Source organism: Nelumbo nucifera, chromosome 1, assembly GCF_055504915.1.
Source record: "Nelumbo nucifera cultivar China Antique chromosome 1, China Antique-T2T, whole genome shotgun sequence".
NCBI lineage: Eukaryota > Viridiplantae > Streptophyta > Magnoliopsida > Proteales > Nelumbonaceae > Nelumbo > Nelumbo nucifera.
Window position 1 is genome coordinate 143,453,971 of NC_142649.1, and position 17,266 is coordinate 143,471,236.

The 17,266-nt window shown below is 42.1% G+C and overlaps 1 protein-coding gene across 3 annotated transcripts in view; it reads right to left on the reverse strand.

The window, feature by feature from the left end:
- Positions 1-17,266, reverse strand: part of LOC104610957 (rab GTPase-activating protein 22-like) — a 90,620-nt gene that overhangs the window by 16,636 nt on the left and 56,718 nt on the right. For 2 of the 3 annotated variants that reach the window (XM_088894537.1, XM_088894538.1), the window contains one exon: positions 3,703-3,808. The exons of the other annotated variant lie outside the window; for it this stretch is intronic. In XM_088894537.1, coding sequence (XP_088750663.1) covers positions 3,703-3,808 — 106 coding nt within the window. The remainder of the gene's footprint in view (positions 1-3,702; positions 3,809-17,266) is intronic. 3 annotated transcript variants of the gene reach the window in all.

A 17,266-nucleotide genomic window follows, 5' to 3' on the forward strand; every position in this document is an offset into this window, starting at 1 on the left:
CCAGGACATAACTGTGGCATTCTCCTTGCGCCACACAGCATAATCTGCACTGCCAACATCAGGTTCCTTCTTGCTCCCATCTAGGTAGCCGGTGAGGCCACGGGAAGTAATAAACAGCATTGCAGAAACGTACCACTCCCTAAAGTTGTATTCGTCCAGTAGCACACTTGTAATCTGCAGGTTGTGCAGATTAGGGTTTTCCAGATTTGAAGACCTTGTTGCAGGTCTGTTATCCCTAGAAGAAACATCTCCGGATATTGAAGACATCTTGGCTGCAGCCTCTGTGTAGATAGCACTAATTTAAGACTAGCTGAAGCAGTCCTGAAGCAGGTTCTGATTAGCCGAAGTAACCTCAACAGGCCCTGACAGCTCGCAACACAGTTTCAGACTTGTCGAGACTGTCACAGTTCTGAAGCAGTTCAGTTACAGCAGCAAATGAGGTGTTCTGGGCTGGTAACTGACCTGTGCTATGCAGACTCCACTTGAACTTCGAGTACTGCAACTGTAAAGGAAGTTCCCCTCCTTACGGCCAACACTAGGACTGCTGAAATCAGTCCTCAACTAGGTCTGCCCTATACAGACCTCTCTTAGCAGCCGAATAGCTGCTAACTACTAGAAACTAGTAGGACATCAGCTTTAGGGTCTTACCTCCCTTGCGCCCTACAACCAAGGGAAACCCTAGGTCGAACCTTGTGTAGTTCTCCTACAACCCTAGTGTTTCATAGCAGCAACCCAAATAAAAAAAAAAAGAAAGACAACAAGAAAGAGGAGATGGCATCGGCTGTAACCAGGAAGGTGCTCAATGCTCTGATACCATGAAAGTTGAACTACTGTAGTCGAAGTAGCAGAAAAGAGAAGAAGAAGAGATGCTGGAATGTCGAACTATACTAGCCAGTCGACCATGCTATTATTTATATTTGAATGTAGTACAAGATACAAGAAATTATTGGAATGCCCCAGATTAGTGATGGGACACCTAGTTAACTTAAAACATTAAGCAGGCTTAGGCCCATTAACACAGGCCCAATTATAGGATAACTTAAACTTAAGTATGGGCTAATAAGAACTCTTATCAGCCGAACACTCATACAAAGAGACATCATTCTAACATTCTAACAAGGTATAGCTTGTCTGCCATCCAAACCCTCTCCCTAGATTATTGACTCTAGAGCCTCTGATCACATGATCGGGACTCCAAGTGTGTTCTCTTCCCTCTCTGAAACTTCCACATCTCAAACTGTTACCCTTGCCAACAGTTCCTCTTCTCCCATTTGTGGTGTTGGTAATGTTGACACGACTTCTCTTTCTTTATCATCTATTCTATATGTCCCTAAGTTTCCATTCAATCTTATGTCTGTTAGTAAATTAACCAAGACTCTTAATTGCTCTATTACATTTTTTCCTTCCTTTTGTGTTTTTCAATATCTCAAGACGGGGAAGAAGATTGGTGGGGGGCATAAGGCTAGTGGATTGTATTACCTTGACGGTGGTGGATCATCAGTTGCACTTCAGACTTCACTCACTCCTTTATAGTGGCATTGTCGACTAGGACATCCATCTTTCAAGGCACTCAAGATACTGGTTCCGTCTTTGAGTCATTTGTTGTCTTTACAGTGTGAGTCGTGTCAGTATGGGAAACATCATCGTGTTCCCTTTAGTCCTAGAGTTGAAAGTCGTATGTTGAGTCCTTTTGCTTTGGTTCATTCAGATGTTTGGGGCCCGAGTAAAATAGAGTCTTATAATGGTTACAAGTATTTTGTCATTTTTATTGATGATTGTTCAAGGATGACATGGATTTATTTAATGAAAGAAAGGAGTGAATTATTTTCCACTTTTCAAAAATTCCATGCTGAAATACGTACACAATTTGGTGTTCCGATCAAAGTTTTTCGTTTAGATAACAGTCGTGAATACTTTCTTACTTCCTTTCAACAGTATTTAGAACAACATGGCATCATTCATCAAACTTCATGTGCATCCACTCCTCAACAAAATGGGGTGGCTGAACGAAAGAAACGTCATCTCCTTGAAACTGCTCGGTCTATTCTTCATCATATGAGGGTTCCTAAACGATTTTGGAGTGATGTTGTGCTTACTGCGTGTTTCTTTATTAATCGGATGCCCTCCTTCATTCTTCGTGGTCGGTCTCCCTTCTCTATTTTGTTCCCCACCTTGTCTCCCTTTCCATTAACACCTCGTATCTTTGGCTGTGTGTGCTTTGTTCACAATCTGAGTCCTGGAATAGACAAACTGGATGGACGCTCTATTAAGTGTGTCTTTCTTGGCTACTCTCGAACTCAAAAAGGGTACAAGTGTTACAATCCCATTACTCGGAAGTGCTATGTCTGTCCTGATGTCACCTTCTTTGAGACTATCCCCTTCTTCTCGGGGACATGGAAGAGTAAGAAGCAGATGGTTGTGGCAAGGAGCAGCGCTGAAGCCGAATACAGAACCATGGCACACACTACATGTGAATTAGTATGGCTGAGGAATCTCATACAAGAAATTGGGTTCTCCATGGATAGACCTATGAAATTGTACTGTGACAATCAAGTTGCACTCCACATCTCATCCAACCCTACTTTTCATGAGAGAACAAAGCACATAGAGATTGATTGCCACTTTGTGAGGGAGAAGGTCCTTATTGGAGAGATAAGCACAGAACATGTGGGCTCAGGTGATCAATGGGTAGATTTGTTTACAAAAGGCTTAAGCTTAGGGAGAGTGAACTATATATGTAACAAGCTAGGACTATGACATATATTCTCCAGCTTGAGGAGTAGTGTTAGAGCTAGCCGAATAAGGGTAGATTAGTCATTTTATTTATGTTAAGTTATCTGCTTATGTGGCAGTTTTAATAGAGACTTCCTATCCCATACTTAAGTGGGGGCAGTTTAGTCTTTGTACTACTAATTAGAGGCTAATCCATATTAAGGGTCAACCGATAGGGTTTAGTCTATCAAGTTCGACTGTTCTCTTCATCTTCTTCTTCTTCTCTTCTCCTAGTTCGATCTACTGTAGCTACAGAACAAACAAATGTACTTTTTTGTTCTTTTTTATAGGTGATCTCCCATCACTCGTCCTTGTACTCTTTTTCTTTTACATCTAATAAAATTTTCTTTTTTATTTACTTCTAAAAGAACAAATATTGGTGGATTAATTTTATAGAATTTAAGTCTGACTAATAGATGAACATACAGATTCTCATGGCCCTAGATAGGTAAAGATGAAAGCCCTTCCTAGTTTTCTTTTACAATTCTTGGAAGGTAAACCTCATCTTTACACAGATAGTAACTGTTTGGGCATCAGGTGCCCTTTGAAGTCTAGGTAATCAGTTGCTCCTCGAAGTCTAAGCCTTCAATAAAGAGCGGCCAAAGCATGTTTTAGAATCTCTCTAATACCATTTTTTGGTTTCTCAAATAGTCAAATGTCAACATTGAAGCACCAAATGGGTAAATTCTTTGGAACCTTTTAGTCTTGGAAATACCAAAATCCTTAGGGATTTTTTCATGTACCAAGTTTTCAACAAGTTTCTTCTATTACCGGTTAAACAGAATGAGATACATATTATGGTCAAAATAGATAAGTTTAACTTTGGGATTGAAAATTATTAGCAATATGAAAATCCATAAAATAAAAGGGAAACAAAAAACAGATGAATTAAATTTCAAAATAATCAGAAGTTTTTAACCAATGTAGTACCTAAATGTTGATGAAGCTTTGGATCAAGAACTTGAGTAATTGATGCTAGACTACTAAGTTGTGTTTCCACTCCAACAGAACTGTTTGTGCATCTGAAGTTTCCTCTCTTTAAAAATCAAATGGCAATGCATACTATAAGCAACTCAAACTAAATGGATGAAGAAAATAATAATAAGAGAGAAATCTGCAAAAGTTCCATAACAATAACTGTTTGCACATACAAAAGAACTATAAGCACTAGAACAACTGAAATATTGAACTGAACATGGAATGCACTAAGTTTTTTAATAAATAGAGAAAGAAACTTCTCAGGATTTGTTGTGTTATACAAAACAAAATATATGGGACCAGATGAATAGACATGGCTCACTAATATCCATATGAGCATACTGGAAAATGACAACCATAATCAGCAAGGCCTTAACTAATTAGTTTCTAAGATTTGCAGTTTCTTGATTTATTCATTACTTTTGGTCTGTAAATAATTTTTTTTATTTTTAGACTCAATGTATTAGGTATTCGATCTGATGTAATAATAATAGAAATTAGGTTTTCCATTTATTTTATTTTGGATCGAAGATGGCGGTGCAAGGAAGGAGATTTCGCAGATGGGACATTTGCTACCTGCGATTTGCAGTTTATGAAACTGCATTCTGTGATCTAACCTCTGTTTTGCATGATGGATTGTACGAACAGCCCTGGATTGACTGATTCTTCTTTTCTTTTATCAGTTATTTAATTTCAGATTATTTTCTTGAATTAAAGATTTAATTAAAAATCGAACCCTAGACCCATTCGAACCAAGATTGGTTCAAATTGTTAGGACCGAATCTGGGGTTCGATTAAGGCTGTATATCAGCCCTAATTTTGTTCAAATGGGCCTAAGGATTGATAATTAATTGGACATTTAATTCGACCCAACCTATAAGGCCCAGTTTTAAATTGTTAAAACTGCAAAAAGCCCACTTCAAAAGAACAAGCTATATGGGCCGAACTGGGTAACCCTAATTCAGCCCATATACCTAGATGATATTAATTGTTAATATTATGGACTAAACGGGCTTCAAATGGGCTTTTACAGATAATTAATTGATTGGATCAATTCCTCCCTACATGTGATGTATGGATGTGTGATGTGCTACGTTCATGGGCCATAAGTGCTTGGCCCATGTAGATTCGATAGTGGCTCTTGCGCACACCATGGATGAATGCACATCATTGCCATGGTGTCCCTCCTGGTCATTGGATGACCTCCCTCAATGGTGGGCCCCACACCTCCTGAAGAGGTTACGTGCGCAACCCTGGCTGATTTAGGCCCACCGAAATCTGGCTTTATGAAAGTTGGTGGGAGCCACTTTGGTTTGACCTAAAATGAACTAGGGAGTAATTCTTGTTCCCTCTAGTAAATATGAGTGCACGTGATAGGGAGATTCATGTGATGAACTCTCTAAAGGCCTTCCATCATTAGCATGAGGATGGGTACTTCAGTAATGAGGAAACGCACCAGAAAATGGGCTATCCATTTGCTGTTGGGCTTGTCTAAGTGTTTCATAAGATGATAGGAGCGTCATAGACCGATGTGGGAGGGGCTTCACCAGAAAATGGGAACTCTCTCACGGTACCTTGGCGTTCACGAATATGATGGGTGAGCACTCACTGGACAGAAAGGTTTACCTGAAAACGGCTTTGAACCTTGTCTGACAGAGGCCAAAGGGAAAACTCATATGATGAGTGGATATGATCCTTCACAGAAAGGTGGTGGGGTTTTGCAGCTGAAACAGTTGGCTCCATGCACCCTACGTGGTTTACCACATTTCCAGAGACAAGTCGCTGTCTCCATCCCTGAGAAGGAGGGAAAACTCAGAGATGAAAAATGGCAATGGAACATAGATTAAAATCCATGTCTATGATTTGAACATGAATCAAGTAAGGTTATGGACTGATATTTGTTGTTTTATCAGAAAATGGCAAACGGACAATTTGCAAAGCTTCTTGACGACAACAAGCTTAAAGGCCCAAACTATGCCGACTGGTACCGTAACCTAATGCTGGTTTTAACATCTGAAAAATTGGACAAGGTAGTCAAGTCTCTTGCCCCGGAACGTCCGAGTGATAGGGCTTCTGAAGCCCGTAGGAGAGAATTCCAAGATTGGGAGGATAAAAACTCCCTAGCCCGCTGCTATGTCGTTGCTTCTTTGGACAACTCAATACAGAGGCAGTTCGATTAGATCGAACTCGCTAAGAACATATTGGACAGTCTAAAAACAATGTACGAAGAGCAGAACCGTTCTACTCGACAGAAGGTCTTGAAAATGTTCATGACCGCTCAGATGTCCAAGGGGCAGAAAGTTCACGACCATTGTCTTCGGATGATGGGATACATTAACGAGCTGGAAGCCCTTGGATCCGGGCTAGATCTTGGCACTCAAGTAGATGCCATTCTGAACTCCTTGCCCTCTTCCTTCAATGGGTTCATATTAAACTACAATATGAACAAGCTGAATGTCAGCGTCCAAGAGCTGAGCAATATGTTGCAAAGGGCCGAGGACTTACTTAAGAAGGATGAGCCTGTGGTGATGCTTGTTGAAGCTAACAAAGCGGGCAAGAAAAAGAGGAAGGCAAAGAAGCCTCAGAAGAAGACTACCAAGACCAAAAAGCAGAAGAAGGACAGGGCAGCAGATGCATGTCACTACTGCAAACAAACCGGCCACTGGAAGAGGAACTGTCCTCAGTACCTGGAATCCAAGAAAGGTAAATTCGAATCTTGTGTCATAGAAACTAACTTATTGGTGGCTTTTGCGTCCTGGTGTATTGACTCCAGGGCTTCAACTCATGCGTGTAACTCACTGCAGGGGTTCAAGGTAAGCAGAAGACTAAATGATGGAGAAGTGATGCTCTACTTGGGGACTTCTGCAAGCGTTGCAGCTATTTGCTGAAATAGAGCTGTCGAATGAGAGGAGAAGAAGAAGAAGATATGAGATGGGCGGCAGAAGTCTTCTCAGCCAGCCCTAATCTATTATATATAAGAACATTACATAATGTTACATAAATAGACCAGAATGCCCCTGATAAGTGATGGGACACCTAGTCAAAATAAACACTAAATAAGATTAGGCCCAGTAACTAAGGCCCAATAACTAATGACTTAAGACCCAACAAAGATAAACATACAAATTAAGACAGCCGAACCAACACTCCCCCTCAAGCTAAGCATGGATGTCAATCATGTTTAGCTTGCCAAGTAAGTCCACGAATTTCATTGTAGCTAGCCCTTTAGTCAGAACATCTTCAATCTGCATCTCGGAGGGAATATAAGGGATGCAGAGTTTTCCTGAGACAATTCTTTCTCTGACAAAGTGACGGTCTATCTCAACATGTTTTGTTCTATCATGTTGCACTGGGTTATTTGCAATGTTGATGGCAGCCTTGTTGTCACAGTACAACCTGAGAGGACACTCAATCTTAATTCCAAGTTCACCAAGCAGGATCTTAAGCCATAAAAGTTCAGCAACACCATGAGCCATAGCTCGATATTTGGCCTCTGCACTAGATCTAGCAACCACATTCTGTTTTTTACTCCTCCATGTAACTAAATTTCCTCCAACAAAGGTGCAGTACCCAGAAGTAGACTTCCTGTCCCCAACAGAGCCAGCCCAATCTGCATCAGTATATCCTTCAACTTCAATTTTACTGTTTTTCTTGAACAGAATCCCTTTCCCCGGGAAAGACTTCAAATATCTGAGGATCCTTTCCACAGCTTTCATGTGAGGGATTTTAGGAGTGTGCATGAACTGACTGACAACATGTACAGCATAAGCAATGTCAGGGCGAGTGAGGGACAGGTAAATCAACTTCCCCACTAGTTTTTGGTATCTTTCCTTATCAAGGTAGTCCTCTCCTACTAACTCCTGTAGACCATGATTCTATTCTATTGGAGTATCCGCTGGCCTACACCCCATCATGCCTGTCTCTTGAAGAAGATCAAGAATGTATTTCCGCTGACATATATAGATGCCCTCTTTGGATTTTGCAACTTCAATCCCAAGAAAGTATCTCAGTTGGCCCAGGTCTTTGATCTCAAATTCAGCAGCCAAGACCTCCTTTAGTCTTTTAATCTCTTCCTGATCATCCCCTGTAATTACCATATCATCCACATAGACAATAAGTGCTGTAAGTTTGCCATTTCTCTTCCTTATGAATAGGGTATGATCTGCCCCACTTTGAGTGTAACCCCCTTTCTTCATGGCCCCACATAGCTTCTCAAACCAAGCTCGAGGGGACTGCTTAAGGCCGTATAGGGCTTTTTTCAGTCTACATACCTTCTTCCCAAACCCATAACCTGGTGGAGGATCCATGAACACCTCTTCATGCAGGTCGCCATTCAAGAAAGTATTCTTCACGTCCAACTGATGTAGCTCCCATGAGAAATTTGCAGCTAATGATAATAGAACTCGGATTGTGTTGAGTTTTGCCACCGGAGCAAAGGTTTCTTTGTAGTCAATCCCTTCTTTGTGAGTAAACCCTTTTGCTACCAGTCTAGCCTTGTACCTTTCAATGGACCCGTCCTCCCTATGCTTCACAGTGAACACCCACTTGCATCTAACAGTGTCTTTCCCTTCTGGTAGATCCACTAATTCCCAAGTCCCTGCTTTCATTAAGGCCTTCATTTCGTCGTCCATAACCTCTTTCCATTTTGGGTCAAATACTACCTCAGAATACCTGGTAGGAACATGCACAGAAGAGAGAGCAGACACAAAAGAACAATAACGAGGAGACAAATGTGAGTAAGACACAAAATCAGCAATGAGGTGTCTGATAGTACAAGAACGAGTAGACTTACGAAGGGCAATAGGAAGATCCAAGTCAGAGGAACTGATAGGATTACCTTGAGTTTCTGATATAGGTTGATCCGAGTCCAATTGGTTGTTGTCATGAGTTAGAGGGCCCTTCTTTCTTCTGTTGTAGGTGATTCTGATATCTCTTTGCAGCCTGTTGGAGTCTTCAATAATATTTGCAACATCACTAGTAGTAGTTGGTACAATGGGAGCCTCACTAGATTCACCCAGGATACCACAACTAGGTGGATTAGGAGGAGAAGATGGAAGGCCTGAGGTAGAGAGAGGCACAAAGAATGGGGGAACAGAAAAATCCTCTTCCATCCCACTAGTCTCCCCCTGAAGAGGATTCTAGGAAGAATGAAAATAGGATTGAGACTCAAAGAATACCACATCCTTTATGACATATTTTTTCTTGGTGACTGGATCATAACACTTGTATCCCTTCTGAGTAGGGAAGTACCCCAAAAAGATTCCCTTTGTAGCCCTAGGATCCAATTTGGTCTTCTTCGGATCCTTGACATGTATAAAGCATACACAACCAAAGACTCTCGGTGAAAGAGAAAAGTCAAGAAGATGAGGGCAAAGAACAGAGAAAGGAGTTTTCATCCCCAATACCTTGGATGGCATTCGATTTATCAGATATGATGCAGTAAGGATTGCTTGAGACCAATAGTTTTTTGGAACTTTGTGCTGAAATAGTAAGGCTCGAGCAGTCTCCAATAGGTGCATATTCTTGCGTTCACCAACCCCATTCTGTTGGGGGGTACTAGCACAAGATGACTGATGAATCATTCCAGCATCCTCCATAAACAGATTCAAGGACCTTTCAAAGTATTCTACAGCATTATCTGACCTGAATTGTTTGATCTTCGTGCCAAATTGTGTTTCAATCATTTTGCAAAATGTCATGGTTACCCGCGGTACTTCTTCTCGTGCTTTTAATAAGTAGATCCATGTGCATCAAGAAAAGTGATCAATAAAACTGATAAAGTATCGAAAGCCATCAACAGAAATAATGGGAGAGGGGCCCCAAACATCAGAGTGGACTAAGTCAAAAGGAGCTTGAATGTCATTACTCGAAGTTGGATAAACAGTTCTACATTGCTTTGATAGTTGACAGACTTCACAAACTAACTCTTGACTTGAAACACCTTTGAATAATTCTAGAAACAACACTTCCAATGATGAAAACGGTAAATGACCTAGCCTAGCATGCCACAGGTGTAACCTAGCTATTGACTCCACATTGGACTGACTACTAGTAGTAGATGTTTGTAAGGCCGAACTGATGTCTGCATCAAGGTAGTAGAGACCTCCACACTCATGACCGCTCCCAATCGTTCTCTTCGTCAATCTGTCCTGAAAGACACAATGAGTAGGAAAAAAGGTTATGCTACAATTCAAATTTTTGGTAAGCTTTGAAACAGATAAGAGATTTGAAGAAAGATTGGGAACATGCAAGACAGATTTGAGTGAGAGGTCCTTGCTTAGGTCAACCACTCCTTTCCCAGAGATGGTAGAGAGAGAACCATCAGCAACCCTCATTTCATCTTGGCCAGACATTAAATGATAGAAAGAAAATAGAGAAGGCATGTGTGTCATGTGGTCAGTTGCACCAGAATCAATAATCCAAGAGGCAGGATCAATAGTACTAGATGCACTAAAGGCAGAGACAATACCTGATCTGGAAAGGGAGGAGGATGGAAGAGAATTGGTCCTTAGACGGGCTAGGGCCCGGCTAAGTACCTCTACCTCATCGGCAGTAAAACCCAAGGACCCGGTTCCAGGGGAATTAGTGGTCTGTCCCATGGAAGAGAAAGTAACTGTGGATGAGTGTTTTGAACCATCATCACTTTGACCCGTAGCCAGATTCGCACTTGCAGATTGACCCTTCTGATGCTTCTTATCTTTCCTCAATGCAGCTGGCTTCAGATGCGAATGGAGAACCCAACAGGTCTCTTTCACATGCCTTTCCCCTCCATAGTGGGTGCACTTCAGATGTCTCTTGTCCGAGTGCCTATTTCCCCTTTGATTTGTAGAGATTAGGGCCGAATGTTCCACAGACTGTTCAGCTAGTTTAGTTTGAGTATCAACCTGCATCTCTTTTCTTCTCACCTCTTCATTCCTCACAAGGTAGTAAACATGATGTAAGTCTGGCATTTCATTCCTTCCCAGAATTTGGGACCTTATGCTCTCATATATAGGATCTAGACTAGCTAGAAACTTAAATGCTCTACCCTCTTCAACTTGTTTGTCATGCTTTTCCTTGTCTCTAGCATTCTCCCAATCAATAATAAAGTGGTGATCTAACTCTTCCCATAGTCCTTCTAGTGTAGCAAAATATGTTGCAACACTCATATCTCCTTGCCTCAAGGCAGCAATGTCTTGATTCAATCTGTAAATTCTGGCATTATTCTTTTTCTGCTCATAGGTTTTAGAAACTTTTTCCCATATCTTGGCAGCCGTGGAGAAATGTTGAACAGTCCTAGCTACTCTTGGAGTCATTGAGGCAAGTAGCTAGGACATAACTGTAGCATTCTCCTTGCGCCAAGTTGCATATTCAGCACTCCCCACTTCGGGTTCCTTCTTCTACCCGTCCAAGTAACCAGTGAGTTCCCGGGATGTGATGAAAAGCATGGCTGAGACAGACCATTCTCTGAAGTTGTACTCATCCAACAACACACTTGTGATCTGTAGGCTGTGCAGATTTGGATTCTCCAAATTAGGAGATCTCCCACAAGCCCTAACATCTCTAGAAGACACTTCCCTAGATATGGAAGACATCTTCTCTTACTCGTAAATGTCAAGACTGTAAACACAATATATAGTGAACTGTTTCACACTTACGGAACTTGCTGCACTGTAAACTCAGTCCTGAGAACCCGACACAGAGCTGAAACACCGAGTACTGCACTGCACACTGTGCCCTAATTACTGCTGTCACAGATTATAATCTGTTGTGCTACCTTCTGCTGTGTTCTAATCACTGCTGCCGCAGCCTGCAACTTGCTGTGTTGGCTTCTACTGTGTACTAAGCACTGCTATCGCAGGTTATAACCTCACCCACGAACAGTTCTAGGACTACTAAGATTAGTCCTTCCGCCTAGATCTGTTCTACACAGATCTATCTTAGCCGAATGGCTACAGTCTGTTGTACTGCGTCTATTAGGGCATTAGCCTCTAGGTCTAACTCCCCTTGGGCCCTACAACCAAGGGAAACCCTAGATGTAGGTCCAGTTGTGTTCTACGACCAACCCTAGGGTTTCTTTGCAGCAACCAAAAAAAAATGAAGTGAAAGAGTTAATTGCGAATAGAAGAAGAGGCGGCTGCTGTAACCAGTCGAAAGATTAGCGCTCTGATACCATGTTTGCTGAAATAGAGCTGTCGAATGAGAGAAGAAGAAGAAGAAGAAGATATGAGATGGGCGGCAAAAGTCTTCTCAGCCAGCCCTAATCTATTATATAAAAGAACATTACATAATGTTACATAAATATACCAGAATGCCCCTGATTAGTGATGGGACACCTAGTCAAAATAAACACTAAATAAGATTAGGCCCAGTAACTAAGGCCCAATAACTAATGACTTAAGACCCAACAAAGATAAACAAACAAATTAAGACAGCCGAACCAACAGCAGCTACGGCAATAGGCACCGTAGAATTAAAATTTAGAGAAGGAAATATTGTACTTAAAGATTGTCTTTTTGTGCAAAATCTAAGAAGAAATTTGATTTTTGTCTCAAAACTGTGTGCGGATGGATATTCTGTCTTTTTCAGTAATACGATTACTATTAAAAGAAACAATAAATTCATCGCATATGGGGAACTGGAGAACGGTCTCTATGTTTTACATCCTTCTCTAGAAACTAACATAGCTGAAACTACATCGGCCGAAATCCCCAAGAAAAGAGCACGTGATACAGTTAATCCCACGTGCCTGTGGCATTACCGACTTGGCCATATCGGTATTGACCGAATCACAAGACTGGTAAAGGATGGTCCTTTGGATTTTCTAACTGTAGAAGATCTTCCCACTTGTGAGCCTTGCCTTTAGGGTAAGATGACAAAGAGGCCATTTATCGGTAAGCCTGAAAGATGTACAGGCACGCTTGACCTTATACATATAGATGTATGTGGTCCCCTGAGTGTTAGGACCTGTAACCAACACGTGTATTTCATTACATTCACCGATGACTATTCTCGGTATGGTTACGTGTACTTAATGAGACATAAGTCTGAATCCTTTGAAAAATTCAAAGAGTTCAGACAAGAGGTCGAGAAACAGTTAGGGAGAGAAATTAAGTCTCTTCGATAAGATCGAGACGGCGAATATCTCTCTGACAAATTCAAGGCCTACTTAAAGATAAACGAGATAGTACCACAGTTAGCTCCTCCTGCTACACCACAACTTAACGGTGTTTCAGAAAGGAGGAATAGGACCCTATTAGATATGGTCCGGTCACTTATCATCCATTCAGAGTTACCCACATCCTTTTGGGGATATGCATTAGAGACTACAATATACGTGTTGAACCGGGTTCCAACCAAATCGGTTCCTAAGACTCCCTATGAGCTTTGGACCGGAAAGAAACCAAGTGTACGATACTTGAAGATTTGGAGTTGTCCGGCTCACGTTAAAAGAACGAATCCGAACAAATTGGAATCCAAGACCAACCGTTGCCTATTCGTAGGCTACCCAAAGGGCTCAGTGGGCTACCTATTCTATGATCCAAGTGAGCAGAAGGTGTTCTGCAGTCGGAATGCACAATTCTTGGAAAATGACTACATCCTGGACAATCTTCATCAGGAAATTGTTCTTGATGAGGAGAGCTCAGTTGCAGTGGGAGGTGTCCCACAAGTTCCAGGTAGTGACCAACCTAGAAGATCCACCCGGGTGTCCAGGCCATCGGTCCGTTTTGGTTACGATTAGGATAGTTACCTGGTCGAAACCTTGACTAGTGAAGAGGATCCCGTAACTTATACGGAAGCTATGTTGGACATAGACTCCCTTAAATGGGTAGATGCCATGAGAGCTGAGATGGACTCAATGGAGACCAATGGAGTCTGGACTCTGATGGATCCGCCCTCCGGGGTAAAAGCAATTGGTTGCAAATGGATCTACAAGAGGAAGAAGGGCCTCGATGGCAGGGTTGAGACCTACAAAGCTCGTCTGGTGGCAAAAGGATATACTCAAAAAGAAGGTATCGATTATGAGGAAACATTTTCGCCCGTGGTCATGCTTAAATCCATTAGGATCCTGCTAGCTGTAGCTGCTTACTATGACTATGAGATTTGGTAGATGGATGTCAAAACTGCGTTCCTGAATGGAGATCTTACTGAAGATATCTATATGCAGCAACTGCAAGGTTTTGTAGCTGCGGGTCAGGAACACATGGTCTGTAAGTTGAATAGATCCATATATGGACTCAAGCAAGCTTCTAGAAGTTGGAACATCCGATTTGACTCTACGGTCAAAAAGTTTGATTTTGAACAAAATCTGGATGAACCCTATGTTTATAGGAAAACCAATGGTGACAAGGTTACGTTTCTGGTTCTGTATGTAGATGACATTCTGCTCATTGGGAATGATGTAGGAATGTTAACTACGATAAAAGTATGGCTATCACAGCAATTCTCCATGAAAGACCTTGGAGAAGCCTCCTATATACTGGGTCTTCGACTCTATAGAGATAGATCGAAGCGGATAATTGGATTATCCCAATCTGCTAATACTGACAAAATAGTCAAGAGATATAGCATGGAAAACTCCAAGAAAGGAAATGTTCCTTTCAAACATGGAGTCAATCTCTCCAAGAAGATGTCTCCAAAGACCTCTGAGGAGATCGAGAGCATGAAAGACGTTCCCTATGCCTCAGCCGTAGGGAGAATCATGTATGCCATGCTGTGCACTCGTCCTGACATCGCCCAGGCAGTGAGTGTAGTAAGCAGATTCCAGGCCAACCCAGGGCAGGAGCATTGGACTGCTGTGAAATGCATACTTAAGTACCTTCGAAGGACAAAAGAGTTTTGTCTGGTATTCGATGGTAGTTCACTACAGATCCAAGGGTATACAGATGTGGATTTCCAGTCGGATCTGGATGATAGAAAGTCCACAACTGGATATGTTTTCACGATAGGATCGTGTGCTGTTTGCTGGAAAAGCAACAAACAGGGGTCCACAGCAGACTCCACAACCGAGGCCGAATACATTGCTGCAAGTGAAGCTGCCAAGGAAGCCGCGTGGATGAAGAAGTTCGTTCACGAATTGGGAGTAGTTCTGTCCAACACATCACCCATCCCATTGTTGTGTGACAACTATGGAGCGATTGCTCAGGCTAAGGAGCCACGAGCCCACTCGAAGTCGAAGCACATCAAGAGGAAGTACCACGTACTCCGGGAGATTGTTGGTAGAGGGGATATCTTGATTCAGAAGGTAGCATCAGTAGAGAATGTAACAGACCCATTCACTAAGCCACTGACACAGAAAGTGTTCGAGAAACACGTGAAAAGTATGGGACTCTGGCTTATACCAGATTGGACCTAAGTGCAAGTGGGAGTTGTTAGACAGTTGTATGCCCTTAGCTTCAATCAGAATTATGTACACTATTAATTTATTGTAAATGAATAAAGTACACATTTGATTCATGTTCCTATGGACACTTAATAAGACTTGTGTTAGTTTAGAATGTTCACAGCCATTGGGTAAGTCTGGGGAGATTTATCCTGCCAATACTGACACTGGTGTGCGGCCAACTGTTGGGGTGGCTTGTCTCACCTACCAAGGTGAGACCCGAAGCACATGCAGTGTAGGATTAATAGAACCTTTGAACCGGACCAGATTTCCAGTATTGCCCTGGACCTTGGAGATAGATGGGCAAAACTGGAAAGTTACACCTAACCCCTAGACTCGATTATGATACTACAATAAATGTCGGATTGGGCTGTCTTTGATGTACCAATCAGTGAGATTCTTAGTGGGGGTCAAAACCTGGGTATGTTGGGACAATCCGAGAATTCATCTAAGTGGGTGATCATAGTGACAGGATCAGCCCCCTTGTCGGACAAAGGTAATGATCGGGGATGCATTCTCTCTGATGGAAACCAAGACTACCGACAGCTGATTTCAATTGTTGAGATTTTGTTTTGCAAAATATATAAAGATATATATATATATATATATATGTTATGGTTTCAAAATGATTTGCAAAAAGTTTTAATTCCCGGGATACATGTAAGCGGAGAGTGCAACACTGTTCCTTGCAGTCGAGGGAGAGGTCCTCCCTTGTCGGACAGTGATTGATCATTATGGGCTGAGAGGGTAAGTGTAAGACCATTGAGGATAATACCTGATGGGCTAATCTTGCATCTGCCCACAGTCCCTGAGTGTTACAAGGTGGCTTGGCCCAGGGACCACTTAGGGTAAGTGTTGGGCCCATAGAGCCCATAAGACGGGATTCAGAGGGCACTGTCCATAACAATGTATTCGGCCAGGCCTTGTAACAAAGGCTGGGCTGAACCCATGTGGCTGATGTGTAGATCAAGGTTTGGGTCCCACGCCATACAAGGAAGCCCAACTGGGCAGCAGTGTAGAAGGCTAAGTGAGTACATAACCTTAAATGGGCCTTAAGCCCATTTCGAACTGGGCTGATTTGATCAGTCAATTAAAGGGGGCAAATTCTGAGATGGATCAGATGATAGGATTGGGCCTAGACCCTATCCACTTAGAGAGTCCAAGATCTAAATGAGATTTAGATCTGGAAGCCTCCTAATCAGATTAGGAGATGGCTGATCTGATCTACAGATAAGATAAGGGTTATCCCTTATCACTTAAAGGGACTTCTAATCCAAATATGATTTGGATTAGCAACTCCTAATGGGATTAGGAGATGATCCCTTTATAATTATGAAAGAAGAAAGGGGCGGCAAGAGTTAGTGGTTGATGTTCAATTCTCTTCACAGCTGAAAATCACAAGAAGAGAGATTTCTGCACCCTGCGAATTCTCTCTTGTCGCCTCCTTTTTGTCGCTGCCATCACCCTTAGTTCGATCTCCAATTCTTGGGAGAAATTAAGATCTAATCTTGATTCCAATCTTTTGGGAAAAGATTGGTTGGAGCTGTACTCACAAGCCATCCAATTGATTCTTGTGAAGGGTCAAATTCTTTTGGAAGAACATTGCTGATTTTGCTCCATCCTGCACTACGCCATCTTCAGTGGGAGCAGATTTTGGATCCTTCCTTGGGCGTGAACACCTCCATTGGAAGATATTGCTTCTCTGTATCAGGTACATCCTCCCTCCTACTCCTTTTGGTTCAGATCTGGTTTGGTTCTTGATTCAAGTTTGATCCTTGAAAAACATGTTTTTCTAAATATAGGGAATTCGATTCCTTGCAAAGATGGGAGAAATTTTTGAAATTTGCCCTATCCATTCAGCAAGACTTGGGCGTTCATGTGATGGATATCCCATCCCTTCATTTGTATCAGAGCCTTGGTTCAAATCTTGAATCAATTTGATTCAGATCTGAGCCTTGGTTCAAATTCGCCCTATCCATTCTGCAAGACTTGGGCGTTCATGGGCTAATCTTGCATCTGCCCACAGTCCCTGGGTGTTACAAGGTGGCTTGGCCCAGGGACCACTTAGGGTAAGTGTTGGGCCCATAGAGCCCATAAGACGGGCTTCAGAGGGTGCACTGTCCATAACAGTGTATTCGGCCAAGCCTTGTAACA